At 46.9% G+C, this 25,337-nt stretch overlaps 4 protein-coding genes and 1 long non-coding RNA gene across 5 annotated transcripts; all 5 read left to right on the forward strand.

Moving 5' to 3' along the window:
• The first annotated feature begins 1,128 nt into the window (after positions 1–1,128).
• On the forward strand, positions 1,129–4,053 carry LOC120667663 (leucine-rich repeat protein 1-like). The gene is made up of 6 exons (XM_039947692.1): positions 1,129–1,367; positions 3,165–3,254; positions 3,383–3,526; positions 3,632–3,703; positions 3,802–3,873; positions 3,996–4,053. The coding sequence occupies exons 1-6, from the start codon at positions 1,129–1,131 to the stop codon at positions 4,051–4,053; spliced, it is 675 nt and encodes a 224-aa protein (XP_039803626.1).
• A 6,115-nt stretch (positions 4,054–10,168) lies between these two features.
• Positions 10,169–11,078, forward strand: LOC120665089. Its single transcript, XR_005671100.1, has 3 exons — positions 10,169–10,438; positions 10,538–10,680; positions 10,926–11,078. It is a non-coding gene; the product is annotated as an uncharacterized LOC120665089 (long non-coding RNA).
• A 588-nt stretch (positions 11,079–11,666) lies between these two features.
• On the forward strand, positions 11,667–13,400 carry LOC120665088. The gene is made up of 5 exons (XM_039944520.1): positions 11,667–11,972; positions 12,226–12,269; positions 12,393–12,450; positions 12,581–12,637; positions 13,042–13,400. Exons 1-5 carry the CDS (start codon positions 11,667–11,669, stop codon positions 13,120–13,122), a joined length of 546 nt encoding a protein of 181 aa, XP_039800454.1. The 3' UTR covers positions 13,123–13,400.
• A 5,618-nt stretch (positions 13,401–19,018) lies between these two features.
• On the forward strand, positions 19,019–22,316 carry LOC120665084 (SNF1-related protein kinase regulatory subunit beta-1-like). Its single transcript, XM_039944515.1, has 4 exons — positions 19,019–19,524; positions 21,179–21,360; positions 21,453–21,615; positions 21,774–22,316. The coding sequence occupies exons 1-4, from the start codon at positions 19,339–19,341 to the stop codon at positions 22,089–22,091; spliced, it is 849 nt and encodes a 282-aa protein (XP_039800449.1). The 5' UTR covers positions 19,019–19,338; the 3' UTR covers positions 22,092–22,316.
• Positions 22,317–24,092: 1,776 nt separating this feature from the next.
• Positions 24,093–25,200, forward strand: LOC120665086 (non-specific lipid-transfer protein C6-like). Its single transcript, XM_039944518.1, has 2 exons — positions 24,093–24,796; positions 24,918–25,200. Exons 1-2 carry the CDS (start codon positions 24,328–24,330, stop codon positions 24,974–24,976), a joined length of 528 nt encoding a protein of 175 aa, XP_039800452.1. The 5' UTR covers positions 24,093–24,327; the 3' UTR covers positions 24,977–25,200.
• Positions 25,201–25,337: the final 137 nt, after the last annotated feature.

Consider the following 25,337-nt stretch of genomic DNA (forward strand, 5'->3'; position numbering starts at 1 on the left):
AAATCGCCTACCTTGGCTGGACCTCCCTTCCATTTAAAAATTAAAGATCCTAAGACTGCAGTTCAAGGCACACAACACCAAGCCTGCGATAAATCTGCATCCATATATTTATTTTATACAGTTATTTGATTAAGAAATGGAGATATGTCTTGCATAAATGTGAAGCGTAGTTACATCACATGTAAATTAGTGGCATCCAAGATAAATCTTGAAAACCTTTTATAAAGAAGTGGGCATACAAAATAAGCCTTGAAAACCATTTATTAGTGTTCATCATTTCATTACGCGGCAATACAACCAGGACAATAGAAAACACACGCCCATTGCAGCAATCTTGTAACGCAAAATCTTAAGATTTTAAATGTAGTTTGTCAAAGGAAACTAGAGTTACTACGCACACACACGAATCCTACTCATAACCTCCGTAATTCATTAGAAGCTGAAATTTTTTCCACTAATTACAGAACTAGCTAGTTGGCTAATGGCATATTGTGGTCATGAACAGATTTCTGTAAATAAATACATATATTTGTAGCTACAAATATGTAGTTATTTATGGTGTTTTTCCAGCGCAATTGATTGGCAAACGTCATTCCTACATCGAACGACTAGTATTTTGGCATGTATCGACTGTCACGGGCTATGACCTTGAGCGCAGCTGTCGTCCATAATTTCTTTTTTTTTACGAAACTATATGAGTTTTGGACGGTAAGGACCAAAAGCTACCATAGAAATGAACAAAATGCACATATAGTATACCACATAGACCTCAGCAACCTATCGGCGTGTTGTAACTGTAGCCGATGGTCCACTACCAGTGACGCAACAAAATCTACACTGCTTAAGTTATGTATGTTTTTCTGTAAGTATAGCATTTCCGCTAGAGTGGTAACTGAAGCCACCCGCCCTGGCTCCCATGCCTCCTCCCTCAAACTTTCAAGAACCACCAAAGACCGCAGTTCAAAGCACGCAGTTCCGTAACTGTCCACACTGGCTGGAAAGCCTTTCCTCCTACCATAAAAACCACCTGAGAGCACACCTCAAAGCACACAACACCACAACACTCTCTGTCTGGCAACACCCATTGCTCGCCTCTCTCTTCACCCCACATCGTCGACCATGACCACCATGGCGGCGCCCATAGCCACAAGAACCCTGTCCCTGGCGGCGTGCGCCGCCGTCCTCGTGGCGGTGGTCGTGTCCTTGGCACCGGCGGCGGCGGCGAACGAGGAAGGGGACGCGCTGATGGCCCTGCGCCATGGCCTCGAGGACCCCGACGGCGTGCTCGCGAGCTGGGAGCCGAACCTGGTGAACCCGTGCACCTGGTTTCACGTCAGCTGCAACGACGACGACCGCATCGACCGCATGTGAGTGTGATCGTCTACCCGCCTTTGTTGCCGGCTAAATTGGTTTCCGGAGGGGATCCATGGGCTGGGCTTACTTCTTGTACGAATCGAGCCCTGGCAAGTAGGATTGGAGGTTAGTACACGGCCCGCTACGCGGAGAGCGCTGGGCATGCCAGATGGAAAAAACTATCAGACGACCCCGTCGCGACCACGTGAGAGCGCGCGACGCGTCAGCCCATCTCGAGTCTGTATCCGCGGCCCAACAAACCTATGTGCTAAATTTTGCTCTGTCTTGCGCTCAACGTCTACGGCCCACCGATTTCTTACGCATCTGCCTAGATTCGGCAACCTTCATATCCACGCACAGCAAGTAAGCATGAGAAGAAATTGACTTTTTCTTACATGAATCTATTCTAAAAATATTTTATCTACCTCGTGTTACCTCCATTTTGAGAACTGATTTCACCAATGTGTTCTACTCAACGAGACGAACAAAACTAGATCTCACTTGCATATGTTTTAACAATATTTTACACTAGTAGCAACTTATGTGATGACTTACTCTCTTTTCTCTAGCAACTTATGTGTATATCATATTACTTTAGTAACAACTTATGTGTGCTATATCATATTTAGTAATAAGAACTTATGTGTACAACACTTATTATTTTGTAGCAACTTATATGTACGAGTTTATGATCGATTTCATTTGCAGTAATTTATATCTTATATGTGTGGCAATGTATAATAAATGATGTTTTGTGACAACTTTTGTTTTATATGTGTGATTTTTTTTATTTTTATACAGTTTATATATAAACTTATGTGTATAATAACTTTTTTTTTACTTCTCATGGGCATTTTTTAGATTAAGGAATACTACTCATGTATATGATATTTTATGTTTGTGACAATTTATGTATGATATTGGTTTTATTTTTGTGACAACTTATGTTCATAACAAATTATGATTTTATTCCAACTTTATTTTTTAACAACTTACAAATATTTTTCTAACTATTATCTTATATGTCTGGTAACTTATATCTTACATATGCGACAACTCATGTACATAATAAATTTTATCTTTTAGCAAGTTTTGTTTTATGTATATGACAACTTTTATTTCTATGACAATTTATATATAAACTTATGAGTTTGATATTTACTTTTTTTTTACTACTTATATGTATGGCATTTTGTGTTCGTAACAACTTATGTATATGATAGATTTTATTTATGGCAACTTATGTTTATGACAGATTAAGCTTTTGTGACAACTTTATTTATATAGTAATTTATAAATATTTTATATGGCAATTTTTACCTTATTTGTGTGGCAACTTATGTGTATGAAAACTTCTATTTTTGTGGCTATAACATATAGCAACTTGCTACCAGTTGAAAACATCATTAAAATATATGCAAATGGGATCTAGTTTTGACCGTCTTATCACGTAAAACACAATGGTGCAATCGGTATTCAAAACAGAGCTCGTACGAAGGAGATAAAGTATTTTTTAGAAAGTTATTTTATACTAGAAAGGTTGAAAATGACATCACCTAGATATCAGATATCAGATATCAGGGGGAAACTAGGCATTGAGTAATGAGTACTGCGCGTGAGAGACACAAGCGCAGGAAGAAAATGCTCCACGCGCATGGACAAGATGCAGTACACGTGAAAGGCAAAAGCACGTGGGAGAGGTCGCGCGCTGCGCTCTCCGCGCGACGGGTCGCGCTTTAACGTCGTCCATGCCAGATTGGCTAGGCGCAGTTTTTTTTTTTTTTTTTTGAGAGGAGACTGGCTGGGCGCAGGCAGCTTAGTTTTTTATTAGGAGTGACGGAGCTTAGGTTGTCCGGTCCCCTGCCGGCGGAGCTGGGGAAACTGGAGCAGCTGCATTACATGTACGTGGTCGTTCTGAATAATTCTGACGCATCCATTGTTCATTGGCTCCGAAACATCCCTGTCAGTTATCCATGTTGGTGGTGAACGTAGTGTGTGCTGACATCTTTTTTGGCATCTGATCGAGCAGGGAGATGAGCGGGAACAATCTCCAGGGCCCGATCCCGCCCGAGTTGGGCGACCTGAGGAACCTGATCAGCATGGACCTGTACAACAACGACATCTCGGGGCACCTGCCCAGCACGCTCGGGAACCTCAAGTCCCTGCGGTTCCTGTAAGTCTCGGAGCCGCGCTGTTTCTGAACCCACCCTTCCATGCTTTCGGTCGCACGCACCGCGTTGTGAATCACGGGAACGCCTCTGGCCGTGTGCTTCGACAGGCGCATCGACCACAACCGCCTGACGGGACCGGTCCCCAGGGAGCTGTCCGGGCTGCCCAACCTCGAGTCCGTGTAGGTTTCGCATCGCTTCGATCTCTGCCCGAGCTCGAACTGTTCGTCGCCGGCCGGCCGTAACACTGTTCCGTTCTTCCTTTCCTGATGCAATGCAGGGATTTCTCCAGCAACGACCTCTGCGGCACCATCCCGACGTCCGGGCCGTTCGAGAACGTGCCCCTCAGCAGGTAGGCGCGTCTTCTTCCATGGGTTCACGATGTCATGTCCAGGCACTGTCACCGTGTCCAAGTGCTCGGCTCTGCTAACAGCTAACGGTGCGGTGCTCGTCTCGTGTCTTGTCCATTTGCAGCTTCTCCAACAACCCGCGGCTGAAGCAGGGGCCCGGCGCGTACGACGCCCACTGCTAGACTGGCTGCTTGGCTGCCAGCGCCATGGCTATGAATAACAACAGACCGAGGCAACTAGCTAGTTCGTTCGGATCGTATCGGTGACGACGCGGGCTGTGTGCCAGCAGCATGCCAGAGCAGAGGCCTCGCTCCTCTCGTTGTAAAACCTCCGCCTCTGACGGGGCTCGCTTCGTACTCTGCACCTGGTCCCGAGCGCGTGAGAGAGAAAAAAAATATTCTGGTGGTGATGAACTTATGATGATGACGATGTTCATCGGAGCTGTCCGGTTTCTGTCGCGCTACGATACAAGACGGGGCCTGCGGTCGCCGGTCGGTCGCCGTAGGGTACTAAGGGTAGTGGGGCCGCCGTGGCGAGATCGTCGGCTGCCTTGCGACCGGGTGGCCTGCCGTCCGTTGCGCGCGGCGCGGCGCGGCGCCACTTGGCACGCCCGGGCGCGCGTCTTGTGACTACTGTGAAGTCTTTGGCGGAACTGGTGGGTCTTTGGCGGAACTGGTGGTGCGTTTGGACGTAGTACCTAGGTCTTAAAATAAATGTCTTAAAATAAATACAATTCTATAGTTTAAAATTTGTCCCACAGATAATATAACTTTGATCTACCTACCACAAAAAACAAGTCAGTTTCCAGAAGATTCTCATAAAATACAACTAACATCTCATTCACTCATCACAAAAGACAAATAGTATTTTGGTAATTTTACACGTACTATTGATTTGCGTGTTTGGTTCTAGAATTGTATTTATTTTGGACGGAAGAAATATGTCCTGGCGGCCCTGGATGAACGGACTTAGACGGACGGTCGATGGCCGAGAGCAGGAAAACGAGGGCAGTAAAAAAAACTTGACCTGCAAGGGGTAAAACTACCCCCACGACATTGTTTGAGAGGTAAAATGACTTTCTCACAGCAGGCCAAAAAAACTCCCGAATCCCTGTCCCACCCGTACACAGGGTCCATCGCCTTGTGAGTTAGACCGGACTCCATAATGCTTAAGATATGGGGCATGCGAATGGTTTTTCTACCCCTGCACTACCAACTGGAAAATCCGTCTCCGAAGGCGTCGCTGCCGTTCGCGAAAGCGAGAGCAGTAAAAGGCCGGGTTGAGGTCAGCAGTTTCTGCGATTTCGAACGTACTCCCTCCGTCCTAATCAAATGCTTCTAGACAGAACCACACAGGTGCGTAGTCCGGGACGAAAGCAGTTGGGACGCCCAACGGACGGTTTTTTTATTTTTATATTTTCTATTTTCGTTATTTACAAAAATATATTTTCGGTTTGGAAATTTACACAAACATACCCCGGCCGCCCAGCAGAGGGGCGCCTGGCCGCCCGGCAGCCGGGCGGCAGGGGTTTATCCGCAAAAAAAGATGAAAAAAATTGCAGACAGGTCCCTGAGGCTGGGCGGCCGGCCCCCACTGGCCGCCCGGCAGCGGGGCGGCCGGCCTGGCCGCCCGGCTGCTGGGCGACCGGCTCTCCCGCCTCTATATAAGGGATGGCTGGTCCCCCCACCCCTCATTTGCATCACTAAAATTCCAGAAACTAAGAAAAAAGAGACAGGGAGGGAGAGAGGCGAAGCCCTGCCGGATTTTCGTGCCGGCGACTGCAGGTAACCAAAATTCTTCTACGCTTTACAAATAGCATGATTGTGTGTCCAGATATGTCGAGCAATTATTTTTGTTGTAATTATTTTTGTTGAAACAGTAGATTAGCAATCAATTTAATATCATGATTGTGTGTCCAGATATGTCGAGTAAGCTTCGTTTTCAAGTTCATTATGGTGATGAATATATTTCTCATGATGCGTATGGAGTAGATCTATCAGCTTTTGAACGAAGAGAGTGCGGAATAGATAAACCCTTAGAGATGAGTTTTGGTTCCATATGCAAATGGCTTCACGAGAAATTCAATGTGAATACAAAAACTCATTTACTAACCGTTCAGACTGTGACAAATTGGAGAACTAAAGAGGATTTCTGGGAGTTTTTGCTTATAGTAAACACTGAAGAATGGCGGACTTACATGCAAGCAGCTCTTGACCGCGGGTGGCCTCTTGCAATGCTAATTCAGATTCACCAGAAGGCAGCTCATTTCGGTGAAGGGTCAAAAAGTACATCATCTCATATGAACCAAGCAGTGGAACAAGAAAATGAAGATCAGAACATTCATGTCACAGAACCTGAGCCGCAAGGTATATCTAATCAGGTAGGAGAAAAAGAAGATCAGAACGTGCATGTCATTCAAGCTGAGCCGCAAGGTTTAGCTGATGAGGGGGAGCAAATACCTGGAATAGTGGAAGCTGTACAGAATGAAGACCAAAAGGCTCGAATGATGGAAGAATGTGGGGATTCATCAGACGATGATGAGTACCCGTTGCTAGGTGAATGGCGAGGCAAGGGTTTTGGAAATCCAGAGATACATGATATTAAAGTAATGAGTACGAATACAGAGAGAATGAGGTTGTGCAGGGGGCAAAGTATCCTAGCATTGAAGCTGTGAAAGATGCTGTGAAGCTTTGGGCTATATCGTTGAGAAAGAAATTCAGAGTTGTGAAGTCTAGCAGCAAAGAATATTAGGTGAAGTATGTCAATTTCGATTGTACATGGCGAGTACATGCCTACAAGGGCGAGTACAAGACACACTGAGAGTGTTCAATTGTTACACTACATACATATAGATTAACTGCTGTTACTCAAACTCACCGTAACATCACATCCACTTTCGTTGCCAAGAAGATGTATGGGGTGATTCTGGACAAAATTGATTATGAGCCAAAATTGATAATTATGGACATCGACGACCGTTTTCAATGCAAAATCAGCTATGCAAAGACTTGGCGGGCAAAACAAAAAGTGTTTGAGATGAGATTTGGCACATATGAGGCATCATATGATAACCTGCCTCACATGCTGTCAGCAATTGTGCAGAGAAATCCTGGAAGCGCGGCTGATACCTACATTGTACAGAGTTTAGATGGGGGACCTGGGTTTCTGCTTTGTGCTTTCTTCTGCCTTGGTGCATGTGTGAGGGCATTTATGTATTGTCTTCCTGTTCTATGTATTGACGGCACATTCTTGACAGGAAGATATAAGAGGACAATACTGACAGTGATTGGAGTTGATTGCAACAAGAAGGTGGTTCCCATCGCCTTTGCTTCTGTTGATAATGAGAACACAGACAGCTGGTACTGGTTCCTTGAACGTGTGAAGATTCACGTTGTTGCTGGAAGGCCTGATGTTTGCCTCATCAGTGACAGACATGCTGGTCTTCTAGCAGCAATAAGGCAACTACATGAAGGAAGTCGAGAACAACCTCCTCTATGGCCAGATATTGTGAGTAGGTGGTGCATAAGGCATATGGGTGCAAAATTTTATGAGCACTTCAAGAATAAGGAACTTATGAATTTGTTCAAGAGATTGTGCACTCAGAATCAGCAGCGGAAGTTTGATGCATTGTGGCAGGTGCTAGATAACATGTTCGCCGAGCTGATAAAGGAACATGCCTCAACCTCCAGCCGGAGACGTTCCAGCGCCGGACCTTTTCACACAGTGGATTAAGGATGCACCTAAGGAGAAGTGGTCAATTCTATACGACACTGGTGGTCGTCGATATAGGATCGAGACAACCAACCACTCAGAGTGTTACAATATGGTAATGCGTCATGTTCGTGGATTTCCTCTTGTTGGCATAGTTGAATTCATCATGTACGGATGCATAAAGTACTTCAGAGAGCGGTACCAGGCAGCTTCTGTCTTACTTAATGATTCAGGTGTGATTTTTTGTAATAGGGTCACTAACTACATGAAAGAAAAGATTGAAAAGGCTCAATATCACAGAGTGGTCTCCATGGGCACAAAGGATCAAAGGTTTGAGGTTTCATGCAAGGACATGACAGGACAGGGTGTCCGCATACAAAGGGTCGTTGAGAATTGCTTGATAACGCCGGAAGACAACGTTTTTGCAGATGCAAGCCACAGCTTCTTCACTTACCATGCTCCCATGTCATTGCGTCATGTTCAGAATCTGGGTTGGATCCTGAGGTTTTTGTTTCACAATATTACAGAAAAGAAACCGCTGTGCACACTTGGGGCCATGAGATATATGGCATAGGCAGTCTGGGATCATTCACTACACCAAATATCTCTCCAATGTACATTCCCAATTTAGATGCTAGGAGAGGGGTAGGTCGACGGCAGACACTTCGTATCCGTAACGGAATGGATGAGTCTGAGGCAGGAAAGAAGAAAAAAAGATGCAACCTGTGTGGAGCAGATGGTCACACTTACAAGAAGAAGATAATGCTGGTGCTGAGGTTGGACCTTTTGGAAATCCCACCGATGGATTGCCTCCGGATTTTGGAGCCCGTCGCGTCTAGATTTCGTTATGTGTGCATATGTATTTGAACTAGATGTATGGATATGTATTCCGACCTGTATGTCATAATTACATTTCGCTATGTATGGATATGTATTTGCACCAGATTATCTCATATAATATTACGAAGGTTTTTGTATATTAAGATTTCTTGGTTGTAGTTCTAAATGTGTAGGTTGGTTCAATTATATTGCTCACTGAATGTAGTGTACTGAAAATAGAAGGGTACTTACGAATCATAAATTTTCGATTTGCAATACAATTTTGTAAACAATGCTACGATTACAAAGCAGAGGCTTAAGGCGTTCGTACTACTAGAAAATGTAAACCTAACATGCCTTAGAAAATGTAAAATGCCGGTATTACATTGTGGTGCTTTACTGAGTGCACCGGGGATATTTTCCCTTCCTAATAGCTTCAGACCCTGTTTCCTTAGCACGGCGGGCCCTCTCTCGCTTCCTCTCCCTATCAGCTTCACGTTCCTCTGCCGTCTGACGTTCCACTTCTGCAATCCTCTTCTGAATCTCTTCCTGGTTTTTCTTGCGCTTCTCCTCCATCTGTTCTTCATGCAGCATTCGTTGTCACCTTTGTGCAGCCCACCTTGCTTGACGCTCCACGCGGTCCTTATCCTGCGGAGATTGCTCGGCGTCTAACCACTGCACGAAATCACATAGAGGCGGTGGAGTCTTTCCCCAAATCATGTTAGAAGTCATTACTAGATCTAAAAGTGACAAATTCTGATAGTGTTTTGTAGTACATTTGCTCGGTCCTTGCCGTAATGCTTGGGCGGGTCGTACTCATAATTCTCGCACATGAAGAATCTCTTGCCAAAATCGTCCCCCAAAACCCTTGATTTCATTAGTTTGCACAAGGATCCGCAAAAACACATAGGCACCTGGACTCCTTGGGGGACTGTTTTCGTCACCTTATTCCATAGAATGTAGGTGGATCCTGATAATGCCATGGTGTATATTTCTGTAAATTTCCAAACCGAAAATATATTTGTGTAAATAACGGAAAAAAAACGCCGCCCAACGGCGCAAACCGCGGTTTCGAATGGGCCACCCCTGGTTCAAGCCCAGAAATGGAACGACCCAGGGAAAGCGCGCTTGCTACTACATTGGGCGGCCGGCCCAGCGAAAGAGTGACACCTCGCTGGCCCATCGAGCCCACATTCCACAGCCGTGCCGAGACACCTTGCATTGCGCTGTCCATGTGCTTCCACAGCCGTGTGGATCGCAGTCGTACGTTAACGGAGGGAGAGATTCCTCATAATCCGAGCAGGTTCATTCATGCAACTTCATTTTCCTTCATCGCCTTCGGCTGGCCTTAACTGCCTGGCGCTGGTTGGTTGGCTGGTCCATCCGCTAGCCCTGCAAACGGTTTGGATTAAAATGGTTTTAATAGTTTGGGCTCCCAACTTTTCTGCGTGGGCTGGGCGCTAACGGTCTGTCAATATCAATGAGTTGGATTGGTTTGGGTTGCTCCTCTTTTCGGTTTGGATTGGTTTGGTACGGTTCGTAGCTGGCCTGTTTCTAACGGGCTCAAACCATGGGCTCCAAACCAAGCTGCAGACGACAGCTTCACGCCTCCACTTCACATCCACGATACGCCCTCGCCTCTGGCCTCCGCAGCTCCGCCTCGCCCGCCGCCGCACACACGCCTCCACGGGTATGCGTCGCTGCGCCTGCTACTCTCTTCATCGGCCACGGCCTCCATCGCTGCGCACGCCTCCGCCTTGCCCGCACGCCTGCGCACGCGGGACTCCGTGGTGCAGCATCGGGTGGAGACGCTCTCGATGGACACCATCCTCTACCAGCGCTAGGGTGCCTTGTCGGCCGCCTATGCCGAGCTCGTCACGCCTCCACCTCGCCAGCACGCCGCCACACCTCCACATCCTAAGGCTTCGGCGCTCCGACATGGCTCCACCAGCACCAAGTGTCGACGCCATCGCCAAGATGTACTCCTACGCGGCTGCGCTCTCTCCCTTCCGTCGGTAGCCCCGGCGCCGAGTAGCGGTGAACCTTCTCCTCCCCTATCCCTTCCCCTCTCCCTCTCGATACGCACAAATTGGATTTTTTTTCTCTAACCCTAGATTGGGTTCTTCATTCTGCTAGATTTGTGTGAGAGGGAAGAGACGAAGACAGGAGGAGGAGGAACACGACTGGTTATTCTTAATCACTCTGCTCGAGCTGCTAGGGAATTGGCATTAATCTGCTCGTGAGGGAGTGACATATTGAGTAGCACAAGGAGTCGGAAGGTACAAAGAAAATAAGCCTCTGCAGTTAATTAATGTCAGATATTTGAGTTGGATTTAGTTGCGGCATAACAAAGAAATTATTCTTGTTTGATGCTATGTCACACAATGAATCTCATTGATGGATTTGTACTGTTTATGGACGGATTTGTTTGACTATGCTAGTTTACTGTCCATGTTTGCTATACTCGTTATTGCTTAATGTTGCATACATTGTATTAGTCTATAATTAATGTTTAGAATTACAGATACCTAGGGAATTCAGCAAACTTCAACATGTTTGGACAGACATCAAACACTTCTGAAAGCTCAGAATCCCCACTAGATGTGTCTCAATCATCTCTAACACGTGTTAGAAGGTCAAAAGTTTGGGAATACTATGAGCAGAATTTAGTGGCAGTTGATAACATTCTAAAATCAATATGGTGAACTTCCCCCAAGTGAACAAGAATGGGAAAAGGCGGAAACAATATGTGAATTCCTAAGGGCTTTTGAGGAGGCAACAAATGTCGTATCTGCTGATAGAAAACCAACAGCCCATGCCTTTTTGCCACTAGTGCTTTGCATTCAGCATGCCTTAAATGACCCTGGGTGGCAAACAAATAATTTTATGAAAGACTTGGCTGCAGCTTTGAAGTTCAAATTTGAGAAGTATTGGGGTTCTGATGAGTCTGAAATGTCTAATCCTCGCAACAAGAAAAAGGATTATGACTTCAACCTTGCAATTGTTATTGCCACAATGTTGGATCCCCGAAGAAAAAGTGACTACCTGGAGTTCTTTTATCATAAGATTTGTAACACCGAAGACCAGGCTGAAAAATGTGTTGACTCAGCTCTAGAATGGATTAGGAAGTACTATCAAGAGTATGAGCGACGTGTGAGGAGAGCTACTTCGCACCAAGTGACATGTTCAAGTGATGGGAGTCGCACCATGGGTTCACCCATGCTTGGAAAGAGGCAAGTTGAAGCAGAGTATTCTACTTTTGAGAATGACCCGTGCAACAAAGTCTGAAATTGAGACATACTTGGAAGAGGATACCGAGGAGGATAGTGAAAACTTTGATGTTTTGGCATGGTGGAAGGCACGCACAGAAAAGTTTCCTATGCTATCAACCATGGCTCGAGATTTTCTCGCAATTCCTCTCAGTACAGTATCTTCAGAATCAGCCTTCAGTTTGGGAGGTAGGTTACTTGGAGATGCAAGAAGCTCACTGACCCCCGAGACGTTGGAAGCTTTGGTGTGTGGGAAAGATTGGCTGTACATGGAAAAAATTATGGACAATGAAAACAACTTGGTAAATCTCCTTTCTAGACTTGCTATATGCCTATATCTGTTTTTGTTAAGTGAACCTTGAGCTTGTTGGGTGATAATCAGTTTGTTCATATTTTCTGGTTATATATCGCTTATGTATGCATTAGAACAAGCAATTTGAATGCATTAGAACAAGCAAACTGAATGCATTTGCTCTGATTAGTCTAGGATCAGAAAACTAAAATTTTCTTGTTTTCTTGATTTGGCATGTTGTGCTTCTACCCTTCTAAGAATAGGTTCATGCTGGGCAGCTTTGTGGTGTTGGTGTGAGCATGACAGGGTAGTTTTGGTCCTGGTTTTATCATGGATGAATATTATTATATACTATTATGAATGACATATTCAGTTGACCTGGTGCTAATTCAGTTCTGTTCTCTCTTTCTTTCCTTGTGTTTGCCATCAGAATGTCACCCCAGCCACTTACATTGCAACTCACGGGACAGATCCACCTTCCAATCAAGGTAAGCCACTTCCAAAGCCAATGATCTGCAGGCACTAGTTGTCTATGTTTTTATCTATCGACTAATCGTATTGGCTTTGCTCTTACATGCTTGGTTGGTTTCTGTATGTCCTGTGTATGTCCCATTTCAGGTTCTAGTGCAGAGGGTGTCCATTCATTGTGAAAGACGTAAGAGGAGGGCATCTCAGGTTAGTGCTCCCTCCTTCTTGCCAGTGATTTTAAAAAAAAATACTCAAAACACCTACAAAAATAAAAATTTTGTTATTAAACTTTGCTGCAAGGTAATATTGTCTCTGTTGAGTATAGATCTAGCTAATATGTAGTACATGACAATTCTGTAATGGAAATTTCATTTAGCTTATAGAATAGTGGTTCTATACTCCCATCACAAGCACTGCTTTTTGCAAACTTATTACTTTTATGTCACAAGAACATAACATTCCAGCGAGAATTTAAAAAGAAGAGTTAAGCTAGTCAAATACTGATTTTTTCATGTTTTCTTGATTTGGCATGTAATGTAATCAACTGCCACTGCTAATCAAAGTACTTTTCCTGATGTTTCGAAATTATTTATTGAATCTCCTTTTTTCAGGGTGGACACATCTTCTTTCAAAACCTTAGTCTTCTTGGCTATCCCCTGTTTGGCTGTTTCCACTGGATGTTGGTGCTCTAGTTTGCATGCTGAAAGACAATGTCGCGGTGACAATCACATTGGCATGGAACGATCTGGCTCTATATCATGTGTTCTCTTGCATATCTCAGTTGGCTTGTGTATGAGTTGATAGAAAAGAGGATTCTATTTATTTAGAGGTATCTTGTAGAACTTAAGTACCATTCTATGGTGATGCAGTGAAATTCTTATGTCCAGTTAGGTCCATATCACTGTTAATCGATGAACTTATGTACCATTCAAAAATCTTATGTACCATTCTATGGTGATGCTGTTGGTTACTCGTGCATGCATGCTAACCGTAGTCTGGAAAATGGTTTTTTAATGGGTTGAACCCATGGATCGGCCGCTGGACTGGACTGGTGTGGAGTGAGCAGAAGTATGGTTCGGGGTGGTTTAGTTTTTTCAAACAGACAAACAAATCGGGCTGGATTGGTGTACGCCGTATGCATTTGATGGTTCGGTCTGGCTTCAGCTCGGATCCCAGCCCACTAGCAGGGCTACCATCAGCTGCTCCAGTCCAGCCAGCAACCAGTTCTGTCTGATCAGCCATTCCAGCGTGGTAGAGGACGATAGGAGCCTGAGCGCCTGAACCGCCAGCGGCTTGTTCACCAGCCTTTCGGCTGAACCGGTGCCTCCGAACTGCTGGGCTGATAAGCCCATCCAACCCAGCCAGTTCAAGCCATCCGAACGGGGGTAACGTCTGCTCGTGCTCGGTTAGTGATGCTCGTCTCCACGGCCGGTATAGGTTCGGCCCGCCCACAACCACAAGGATACCTGCCGCGAGGGCGAGGATAAGCACGCCAACGCCGCAGCCAGTTTGGTTTGGTCTGTACCACAACTAGCACTTAATAATTAGAGGTACTAAATAAAATCAGTTTGAAAAACTAACTCTACAACTCCTACGCTACTTCGCGAGACGAATCTAATGAGATCTTTAACCGCACGATTAGAGGTTGATTACTGTAGCATCACTGTAACCAATCATCTATTAATTATTGTCATTAGATTGATCGTACAAAGTTACACCTATTCGTGAAAAGATTTTGTAAATAAGCTCGTTTAGTATGATTGAAGATTCTGTTTTGTGCTAGGTGCGCTAGCAGTCATCCAAACGGGGCCGCGGTCTGACACTCTGACTGCTGCGGACGGAACGGATCCATCGGGCGGACGCGTGACGACCGGGGAACCAAAGCCTTTCTGGTCCAGATGCATGCCATGCACGGCGCAGCAAGGAGCCAAGGACCGACCCATCGTCCCACGCACGGCACGGACAAGGTTCAATGCACTCGGCCGGCCGATCGCCGCGTCGCCTCGCCGCCGTCGCGCGACCGCGCGAGCATGCATCTCAAATTCTGAGCAATGGCGGCGGCCATGGGCCATGTGGAGGGGAGGGGATCGCGTCTTGTTTTGGCCGGTGGAGGGGAGCGAGAGAAAGCTTAGGGCAGCCCCAATGATAAAAACTATGCACAGTTTTCATAGTGATCACGTCAGCAAAAAATTATCCATAGAAACTATCATCTCCAATGCAAGTGTCTAGCCTAATACATGTCTTTTCTCTCTCCCTTATCTCCTCCCCTCTCTCTTTCTGCTCTCTTTCTCCTGATCTCCTCTGCTCAGTCGCGGACGGGCGGGCGTGAGCGGCGTAGCCGAGCAGGGCTGGGGGGCGTCGCCGGCCGAGCTGGGCGGGGCTACGACTACACGGTGTGGCCGGGCATCCTCTCCAACGACGGTGCCACGACCGGCTTCGGGCTGCCCCCGGGCCAGACCCTCGTGGTCACCGTTGTGCCTCTGCGTGGTCCGGTCGCATTTGAAGCCGGACGCTCTGCTCCACAGAATCCTCCGGCACCTTCTCCTGCGGCACCGACGGAGAGTGGAGTGGAGCGGCGGCGCATGGGGCGAGCACGGAACAGCGAGGACGCTGGGGGAGCGCGGAGCCGCGAGCGCAGGCCGGTGAGGACGCACGGGGCGGCGCTGAGCGGCAAGGACCCTGGGCGAGCGCGGAGCCGCGAGAGCACGCCGGTGAGGACGCACGGGGCGGCGCTGGGCGAGCGCGCAGCAGCGAGCGCACGTTGGCGAGGGCGCGCCTGCAAGCACGCGGGGTGGCGAGGGCGCGCCGGCGAGCGCGCAAGGCAAGCACGCAAGGTCCCACCATAGAAACCGGTGGTTTCTTCACAATGGCGTTTTGATGGTTTCTTTCTTCATCGGGTCGAGTGAAGACTCGTTTCTCATCTAAAAAACGATTTCTTGTGTTTTGGTTCTCTTTTCTCATTAACTGAATTCCCACGTCAGCATTTTTGCTTAGGTGACATTTAATTTAATGAAGATAGAAACTACACATTAATGCCCATTGGGACTGCCCTTTGCTCTGCCTGCCGCCGCCGTCACCCACCCATCTTTCTTGCCAAGACTACCAGCGTCCCAACGCACGCTGATAGACCAAGACTAATGGCCGGATTAATTAAACTAGCTAAAGAACGTTGCTTGCATTGATTGCAAGAAGTGAAACCAATTTTCTTTTTAATGAAAAACGTGTTCAGACACGATCGCGAAAAAAAATGAAACCAACAACGATAGCGGAGACAGGTGGTACAACACGGACACGCGTCGCAGAGGATCGCGTCGCGGCAGCCTGTCGCAGAGGATAAGCACGGGCCTACCAGCCTATCCATTTCCCTCGCCGCCGGCCCGGGCGCGCCGGCGCGGCGCCTCTCGTCGTCGTCATCGTGGTCCTTCTTCAACCTAAATTAATTTATCGTCGCCGCGCCGCGCCGCGGCTCATCTACTCTGCTCGATCCGAGCTCAAAGCACGAGGGCCTCCATTTTTTTTCTCAAATCGGATTTCCGTGTCCGAGTTACCGTTTTACCCTTGCTGTTCTCTTCTTCTCGATTGGTTTTGATTAGCTTGCGTGCTCCAACGTGTACTCTATACATCTCTTGAGTAGACCTGGTAAAAATGACATTAGGGGATGAAACCTTTCGGCAAGTTAGAGACTCTGAAAATCTATTCACCGCATATGCGAGGAATCGACGCTATATCGTACATGTACTATGCATCTTCCCCGACGAGCTCCGGTGGTGAAACGAACATGGCACTATTTATGTCATTTCGAGTGATTTTGGTGATCGAATGACAACACAACACTTAGACTAATATGATTGTTAAGATGACCATTCTCAGGCTTTTAGGTTCAAGTGATGACAAGAGAAAGAAAAGATAGGCAAAGTGAGGCCCGAAGGGCCGCCCCTACGGGGGTTCCGCTACCCGGTTAGCGGACGGGGGTCGAGGGGGAGCCGCCACTCGCGGGTCTCAGGGGCAGCGCCCTGAAAGCTCTTCAGTCAGTAGCACCGGAAGAACCGACGCCAAGGGCATCGGTGCATCCGATGGTAGTCGGAAGAACCGACGCTATTGAATTCTAGTGCAGAAGGGAATCGAAACCAAGTCAGTCTATAGGCACCGGTTGAACCGACGGTCCAAGAAAGGGCATCGGTGCATTGGGCGTACTGTGTACCAGAGACGATGTTAAGTGCCCAGGAGAAGTTTCTTCAGCACCGGTTCAACCGACGGTGCATTGGAGTATTACATCGGTGTAATGACGTCAGTGCCCAGGAGAAGATCCTTGAGCACCGGATGAACCGGTGATGCATCGGTACAAAGCATCGGTTCAACCGGTGATCACCGCGTCAGCTGCTAGAAGTTCAACGGCTACTTCGGGTTATGAGTGACCGGAAGAACCGACGCTACCTCAGCCAAAGGCATCGGTTCATCCGATGATACGTAGATTTTTTGCTGACCGTTGGAGCAACAGCTACAAGACTTGGTGACCTATATATACGCCTTACCCCGGCCATTTGAAGATTGCTGGAGTTGCTGGACATCCCACACACACCCAAGAATATCTCCAAGCCATACAAAAGCATCAAGATCATATCCTTAGCCCTTAGCACACTTTTGAGAGTGTTGTGTAAAGGATTAGCTCTTAGTGAGTGAGATTGCAAGGCCTTGAGCCTTTGTGCTGTGGTTCTCTAGTGAACCAAAACAAGAGCTTGGTGCGCCGGCACCTTGGAGCGTGAAGCTCGCCGGCAACGTCATCGACCCTCCGACTTGGTGTGGAGCGGCGACGACATCTTTGTGCGGGGGACGTGGAGACCCCCATCCTTTGTGGAGAAGCTCCTTAGTGGAACCCGGGGCCAAGGTGACCGTGATTGTGTTCACGGAAGAGACTTGGTGGCCGAGTAGCAATACTCTTAGTGAGTGCTACAACAACGTGGATGTAGGTGTGCCTTTGTGGCTAACCGAACCACGGGATAAACACCCGCGTCAAGAGTTTGCTATCTCATATCCCGCTCTTTAAGCTTCTGCATTTATTACTTGCAACCTTTGTGTCTTTACTTTCATAGAGTAGTTTCTTGTTAGGAAAGGCTATAGGGTGCATAACTCTTTTGGGACAGGGGTTTCACACTAGAACAACCTAATTGCACATCTAGATAGCTTGTTTTAGTTTAAGTTTTGTGCAAACTAGTTGGAGCCATAGGTCAAAGTTTTTATTAGTGCCTAATTCACCCCCTCCCCCTCTTAGGCTAGAGCACCCGATCACTTTCAGGTGGCTAGACTTCGGGGAGGCCTCTGATGGTTGTAAAAGAGGGGGAAGGGGGGACAGGGAAGTCTGACGGTGGAGGTGGCCTGGTTGCAGGCGTCGGCGGTCGAGCGGGGGCGACGAGTTGATATGTGGTGGGCGAGGCATCGAGCGGGGGAATTCAGATCCGAACTGATTAGTGTTGGCAGTAGTGGAGGGAGGCGGCGCCAGAGTCAAGGGAACATTTCCACTCGCATATGTGGAAAATAGACGCCCCCGACCAACCGGCCTAATGCACGTATCAAGCTCATGTTTCTCCTGCTAGGTCGAGGGTAACTGGGATTCCAGTATAGGTTGAAAAATCCAAACCCCTATAATCACAACAGGCTAAAAATTCGAACCCAGATCTGAATTGGTCGAGTTGATTTACCGCACTCAGATGAGTTGCAACCTCAAAATTTTATAAATCATGTGCAACTCAGTTTTTCTTAATGACAATATGATTTATTTAAAACTAGAAATACCATATTACATAAGGTAAGAGTGTGTCACTTGTGAATGTAGAGATGATTATCATATTGCTTATAATTCAGCAACCTGGCAATGCAAGATATCAAATAGTTCTCTACATCTTTGTCCTTCCTCAATTATTACTGTTATAGTGCTACGGTTCATGTCAAGGTAACCTCGTTATTTAAAACAATTGCAATTGCGAAAATCCTGTGCCCTATGTATACAGAAAATGTAGTTCCATAATAAACACGCTTCCTTTTAGATGTAGTGCACGTCTTTGACATCTCTACACCAGCCATGCGATGAGATATAAAGCACCCCAATCCATATCAACACAGGTCTTCTTGGTCCCTATCCAAGAAGGCAGAACTTATCCTTCTAGAAAAATAACCGGCCAATGTTGACTTCTTAGACCACCAGAACCCACCCAACGACAATGAAACCACAACCAGAAATCCAGAATATAACCCGTCGGCCTAATCCTGTTTGGATTCATACCAAAATTTTGGCATGCTTGGCCACTATTTGGTTGAGTGTCAAAATTTTCCCAACTCTCACATTTTTTCTATCAATATGTGGGCAAATTTTTTGCCCAACATTTGGCTAGCACCAATCCAAGCAGGCCCCAGATTTCCAGGGGCATCGCGGTAATTTGCCTCCACGAGTCCACGACGCATGCATGCACGGACGCACCTGAACGGCCGAGACGGCCCGACCCATCTGATCCGACGGCGGAGAAAACTCGCGGGGATAGCTCCAGAAAAACTCGCGTGAGGCAGCGTGCGGGCCACGTGACCCGCCACTTTATATCTCGTCCCCCCTCCGCCTCCGGCGAGCCGACCGGTGGTTGTGCGCGCCATCTGTGTCAGCTCCGGGCTCCGGGGGCGCCCGGTGGCTCGCCGGCGTAAATTAACCCAAACCCCCGTGGCATTCTCGCGCAGTGCCGTAGTCCCTCGCTCCTCCGCCTAGTTGCTTGCCTCGCCATAACACTTGCTCAATTAGAGCGGCGGTTTCAACTTTCAAGAGGTGGGCGTAGTACTGCTACTCGCCGAGAGGATTTGACTGGTGCAGGCGGGAAGTGGGAGAGAGTAGCTGCGGCTGCGGCGGCAATCCGCGCGGCCGGGCGGGCATGGGGAACACGAGCGCCAAGGAAGGGGAGAACGGCCAGATGGCGTCGTCGCCGGAGCTGGCGGCGCGCAACGGCGGCGGGAGTAGCTCGGCAGGGGTCACCGCTGCGAGGCCGCCGCCGTTGTCGCCGCCGGACGCGGTGATGCTGGAGCAACCACCGCCCGTGCCCTACCTCTTCGTGCCGCAGGTGATGAACTGATGATGATTTATTGTTACCCCAAAAGGAAGGAATGATTCGAGAGGGAAAAAACCCCCTCTTCTGATGTTCTTGACACTTTCGCGCGATGGAATTGTTCCATTGCCTCGTTTTGTTGGTGCTTCGTGCGGATTGTGGTAGTCCTAGGGTCTTGCAGATTAGCAATTTCGAAGACGAATATTGCTGCTCGGTTGCTTTCTGCTCCTGCTTCGCGGACAAATTCAGTTTTGCTCGCTGTGGAGTTGCTTATTTTTTTGTTGGTGACATAACCTGCGTGCTTTCTTTTCTTTTGTAATCCAACATTGTTAATTAAATTTGTTTCGGCTGTAGAAGCGATGCGTGTAATTGGATGTATCTGGCAGATCTGTCGAAAGACTGCAACTTGTAGATCTTTGTGATGTTCTCAAAGAATGGATTCTTGTTCAGGATGACAGTGCACCATGCAAACATACCAAAAGAAAAAAAGGGATCGAAAAAAAAAGAAAGATAAAGAGATAGGCACTGAAACAAAGATATTACAGAGGGATTTGGCTGCACCTGGATTCTGCAAACGGATTTGGTAGTTCTGAATCTCGGATTGGGTTGGGTGCAGTGGACAAGTTGGTCCACACATATACTTATTTAATCCTTCTGTTAGGCATTTAGCTCTGGTGGCAAAAGTGACTAGATGATGCAAGTCTTTTTGATTGTTCCATTTTTCGTCCTCGATCACTGCACACCTCACTGTGACAAAATTGTTACCACCTGGTCTTGGTTTGAGGGCATGTGGTCTCTTTGAATGCATACTGAGGTTCGACAGTACGATTTACATTGTAGAGCAGATTGCTTGCTCTTGGTTCTTGGATGGTCCCCCTAGAAGGGGGAGATGATAGGCGCCATGATCTAGAAATGTGATTCACGATCAGAACAGCTCTCAAAAAGAATCATTTGATTCAACATAAGTACAGTACTTTATTCGAGGCTGCTTAAATGTGATCATTAGTTAGACCTGCAACTGCACATTGTAGTATTTGACTGCATCATTTGATTATCCCCTCACCTTTAATTTACATGAGACACAGATGGCTGCCGCTTGGAGCATTAAGCTAGTACGTCTAGTTGGATGAAGTTTTTTATTGAAGTATTTGTTTGTTTCAATGTTAAAGATGTGTCACAAAGCAGATGTTTGGGCAATTTGGTCCAAAAAAAATGTAACAGTTCATACTCCTAATAACTTCCACTTGTGTTTATAGTAACTTTGAAGTCATCTTATTATTAGTAGTATATAAGCCTCCCATCGACCTATGAATTCTTCACCAGACTCATCTTATATTTCAATATAGAGTATTCCCACACCAATGTACAGAGACATAACCATACGCTTGATCCACTTGACTTTCTTCTCGTAATTTTTATTAAACTTATGAAAGTTATGTAAAGTTTTAACCCTTCACTTTTCTGAAAGGAATTGCTAATCCTATCAGACTCCTGTAATGCTGGGAGATATATGCAATTATGCACGAATTGCTGTAAAATCCTTTTATTGTAGGAGTATTACCTCTAAGCATATTTCAATATTGTTTAACTCATTTTCAGCTGGGGCAAATTGCATTTATTTTCATTGCTGCTGGTCCTGCTTCAACTGACAGGTAACTGTACCTTGCAGGTTCCAGTGACTCCACTTCAGAGACCTACTGAATTTTCTCCTGTTTTCAACCATTCACCGATAAATGGAACAGACGAATCCACCACCAACCACTCGGAGAAGGGGATTCCAACTCTGATTACATGGAGTCAAGGAGGAAATGAGGTGTTTCTGGAAGGATCATGGGATAACTGGACGTCGAGGTATATGATAAAATCAGACATTGTGTCTTCAGAAACCTTATTTACATCTCAGATTCAGGATTAAATTCATAAACTCGGCATGTTAATCTCAGGAGAGCATTAGAGAGGTCTGGCAAAGATCACACCATCTTACTGGTTCTGCTGTCTGGAGTATATCATTACCGGATCATTGTGGACGGGGCATTGAGATACATCCCTGAGCAACCTTGTGTAACTGATGAGAGAGGACAACTGGCCAACCTCCTCGATGTCCATGTCAGTACTATATTTCTGTTTCATCATTCAAACTTGTGAGAACCTAAACAGCAAAGCAAGAAAATTACTGGGGGTATTTTTCTCTATGCCATCTAAAGGTGGTCCATAACATAACTTTGTTTCCCATTTAACCTGAAAAACATCTTTGAATTGAACAGGATTATGTTCCCGACAGTCTCGACAGCGTAGCTGAATTTGAAGCACCTCCATCACCGGAGCACAGCTACGACCTGCAATATCCGGGAGATGAGGAATTCGCCAAGGAGCCACCCACCCTCCCTCCCCAGCTTCTCATGTCTGTCCTTGGTGATACTGATAGCATTGATGATCAAGCTCCAAAGCCACAGCATGTCGTCCTCAACCATCTTTTCATCGAGAAAGGGTGGGGATCGCAGTCGCTGCTCGCCCTTGGAGTCACTCACCGGTTCGAATCCAAGTATGTGAGCTTTGTGCTCTACAAACCGCTGAGGAGGTGATACTGCTGAAGAACAAAGGAGTGCTGGCCAGGGACTGATCGAAGAATAATTAGAGTGTAGCTGACATGGTAGTATTGTACAGAGGGGAACTGCAGGAGCCCCTAGCTGTTTTATCACGCTTCTGAAAGTAATAAACCGGTTTCGTCGCCTGTGCTGTTCGAGAGAATGCAAATTATTAGTCTGAAAAGGACTTTCCTCCATGGGCGCTTCTTGCAGCTGTGAAAATTTATGTGGTCTGAAAATTGTTGGAGTCATGCATTGAATTGTGCAGATATCTGGTCTCTGTTCTGTGCTGTAGAGATAACGAAAGAAAGCAGATAGTGAGACCAGCAAATCAGTTAGCAACTTGGTTGTATCGCCTGGATAAAGCTGATGTGTCGATTTGCTGGAGACGTAGATAACAAGGACAGGGAAAGGAAATGGTCGATGTTTGACGTTGATGGCCACCATACGAACAAAGAGGTAAAGATAACGTTGTGCGATCACAAGCTGCCTGGATTTGTCAAAAAGGCTCGACGGTGACAGTGGCGATCAAAGAGCTGCTCCTTGTCAGTAGCTGTGGTTCTCCAAGATACTGTAGTACGTTTGCAAAAAATAAAAAATAAAAAAAAATTCGGGTCTTCCATAGTTCCATGCTTCAGGAATCACGGCTAACGTTTGTTGGGCTGGGCTAGGTCTGGCCCTAGCTTTCCAGACAAAATTTCCAAGCCCATGTCATCCAGGCCCCAACGCCGCCGATAGGTACCATGTTTTAAATCCGGGCTAATCATTTGGAACTTAAAGCCGTAGAGACCATTCTGAAACACAAAACATTCGCACTTTTTTTTACTGGATAAGTGTGGTGTGTAAAACCCAATCTTTGTAGGCAACGTATCTAGTGCAAACCAAGGACCTCGTGCAAACCCGTGCAAACCTACTAAACAAAGTTTCAAAAAATTCTGAAAAAAATCATGAATGTGCTTCTCAGCTTACCTCATCTATATATAAAATTTCATGGTCAAATTCGTCTTACTCTAGAAGTTACCAAAAAGACAAATTTTCTGACAACAATAATGGTTCAAATGCATCTCAAATTTGTCTTTTTTGTAACTTCTAGAGTAAAACGAATTTGACCATGAAATTTTATATATGGATGATGTAATCTGAGAAGCACATTCATGATTTTTTTCAGAATTTTTTGAAACTTTTTTTAGTATGTTTGCACGGGTTTGCACGAAGTCCTTGGTTTGCACTAGATATGTTCCCATCTTTGTAAGGATGATCCAATAAAAAGGAGCCATATCTCATTACAGCAAGCTTCAAATTTCAGATATCGACGGCAACAACTTTTTTACATTGAGCACCGGGCTCTGAATTTGAGAAACATCGGACTCCTGCAAGCTGTAACAATGTCTGAACTTAGCAGTGTCTAGCAAGTACTCCCTCCTTCCCCGTTTATAAGGCATGGTGGAACATGACACGGTCTTCTAAACAACACTTTGACCATTTATTTATCATATATTATATCACTTTTGATTATAAACTTATAATCATTGTAAAATATATTTGATTATGAATCCAATCATATGAAATTTGCATTATAAAAATAAAAATTTAATAGTTAAATTATTGGTCAAAGATGACAAGGTTTGAATCTTGATATACGTATATGCCTTATAAACAGGGAAGGAGGGAGTAGCTCCTACTTGGTCAGGAATCTCTTCTGCGGTTCAGGGATCAGGACTCCAGAATCCTACGCATTCACCGTAGTTGCGACTAGAACAAACAGCGCTACTTCATCTGGCTTGCACCATCCGTATCGCGTCCAACTTCATCCCGAAAACAAACGCAGATTTTACGTGCTTCAGATCAGCAGGACTGCAAGCAGGGCTTCGTCGGTCGTACACACCACAGGCAAAAGAGACAGTCCGATAGCATTACAGGAATGTTTGAATGCTTTATCTCGACGCCGCCAGCACTATAAATTGAAGACCAAACCCACGTCAACATCCGCAAGAATCAGGCAAAGCGCCATAGCATCCTTCTAGTTCCTACATCCTACTTCCGAGACCTCCAATTCCGCCATCTCTTTTAGCGATGACGTCGCCCAAGATCATCGCCCTGTTCCTCGCCTTCGCCGTGGCGGCGGCGGCGCTGCAGCCCTCGGAAGCGGCGAGGCCAGTCCAAGCCCAGCAAGGGTTGAAGCCAGCGGCTGCGAGCCACGCCCACGCGGCAGAGAAGGTGTCCGTACAAGAAGATGGCGGCGCGCCGACCCCGCCCGGCCTCCCCGCCGGCGTCCAGCTCCCCCCCGGGGCTGCTGCCGGCCATCCTGGGCCTGCTCTTCCCGCCGCTGGGCGGCATCATCAGCATCATCCAGCCGCTGCTCCCGCCGCCGGGCTCCCCGCCGCAGCAGGGCGGCGCCCTGGGCGGCCTGCTGCCGGGCGCCTCGCCTTCCCCGCCGCCGCAGACGGAGTGCATGACGCCGCTGGCGGCCATGGCGCCGTGCACGGACTACCTCACCAGCGCCACCGCCGTGGCGACTCCCCCCGGCGAGTGCTGCGACGGGCTGAGGGCCGTCGTCCGGGACGCGCCCATCTGCCTCTGCCACGGCACGAACGGCGGCATGAACCAGCTCCTGCCCAGGCCCGTCGACCCCCTCCGCATGGCCGTCCTCCCGCTCGCCTGCGGCGCCGTGCTGCCGATCCAGACGCTCCTCATGTGCAACTGTAAGTTACTACAATATCCTGCATTGTTATTTATTTTTCAACAGAATTGATGATGATTCTCCTTGCAATGAGATCTGTCGATCGATTGACCTGACGATCATGTGTGTATTTGATCTGGCAGCGAACCAGGTGCCGCCGATAATGCCGCCCACGGCCACACCTCCTCCATTGTCACCGTAGATGCCGCCGTCGAGGTTTCTGTCCATACTACTCAGGCTAGTTTGTGTCTTCTTAGTTTCAAGATGGTACTGGCCTACTACGAATCTAGGATACTCCAGTTTAGAAATTGAAGTCGTCGTAGAGAGTGTTAAGTTAGATGGTTGAGGAGTCGTATTAGTGCAGAGTGAAGTCATGTAAACAGCTCAGTTTCTTGCGTCATAATATAATGTACATGATGATGCGTCAGTGGATCGGATGCCATGATTTGCTTCTGAGTCTGATCGTAGTTACATGACTGCACATCCAATACCTACCTATTTTCATCATCTGAAATCATCATAGGATAGGACAGAGTTTATTTGGCGGTGCTGCCGCCGCCTCA

The sequence above is a fragment of the Panicum virgatum genome, chromosome 3N (genome assembly GCF_016808335.1).
Source record: "Panicum virgatum strain AP13 chromosome 3N, P.virgatum_v5, whole genome shotgun sequence".
NCBI lineage: Eukaryota > Viridiplantae > Streptophyta > Magnoliopsida > Poales > Poaceae > Panicum > Panicum virgatum.

What these genes read in the sequence shown, in the direction of transcription:
- LOC120667663 (XM_039947692.1), top strand. Translation starts at nt 1,129, where the DNA reads ATGGCGGCGCCCATAGCCACAAGAACCCTGTCCCTGGCGGCGTGCGCC. An exon ending in CTGGAGCAGCTGCATTACAT is followed by an intron (nt 3,255 to 3,382) that starts GTACGTGGTCGT and finishes CTGATCGAGCAG; the next exon opens with GGAGATGAGCGGGAACAATC. An exon ending in CTCAAGTCCCTGCGGTTCCT is followed by an intron (nt 3,527 to 3,631) that starts GTAAGTCTCGGA and finishes GTGCTTCGACAG; the next exon opens with GCGCATCGACCACAACCGCC.
- LOC120665088 (XM_039944520.1), top strand. Translation starts at nt 11,667, where the DNA reads ATGACCCGTGCAACAAAGTCTGAAATTGAGACATACTTGGAAGAGGAT. An exon ending in TGGACAATGAAAACAACTTG is followed by an intron (nt 11,973 to 12,225) that starts GTAAATCTCCTT and finishes TTCTAAGAATAG; the next exon opens with GTTCATGCTGGGCAGCTTTG. An exon ending in GTAAGAGGAGGGCATCTCAG is followed by an intron (nt 12,638 to 13,041) that starts GTTAGTGCTCCC and finishes TCCTTTTTTCAG; the next exon opens with GGTGGACACATCTTCTTTCA.
- LOC120665084 (XM_039944515.1), top strand. Translation starts at nt 19,339, where the DNA reads ATGGGGAACACGAGCGCCAAGGAAGGGGAGAACGGCCAGATGGCGTCG. An exon ending in CCTACCTCTTCGTGCCGCAG is followed by an intron (nt 19,525 to 21,178) that starts GTGATGAACTGA and finishes TGTACCTTGCAG; the next exon opens with GTTCCAGTGACTCCACTTCA. An exon ending in CCAACCTCCTCGATGTCCAT is followed by an intron (nt 21,616 to 21,773) that starts GTCAGTACTATA and finishes TGAATTGAACAG; the next exon opens with GATTATGTTCCCGACAGTCT.
- LOC120665086 (XM_039944518.1), top strand. Translation starts at nt 24,328, where the DNA reads ATGGCGGCGCGCCGACCCCGCCCGGCCTCCCCGCCGGCGTCCAGCTCC. An exon ending in GACGCTCCTCATGTGCAACT is followed by an intron (nt 24,797 to 24,917) that starts GTAAGTTACTAC and finishes TTGATCTGGCAG; the next exon opens with CGAACCAGGTGCCGCCGATA.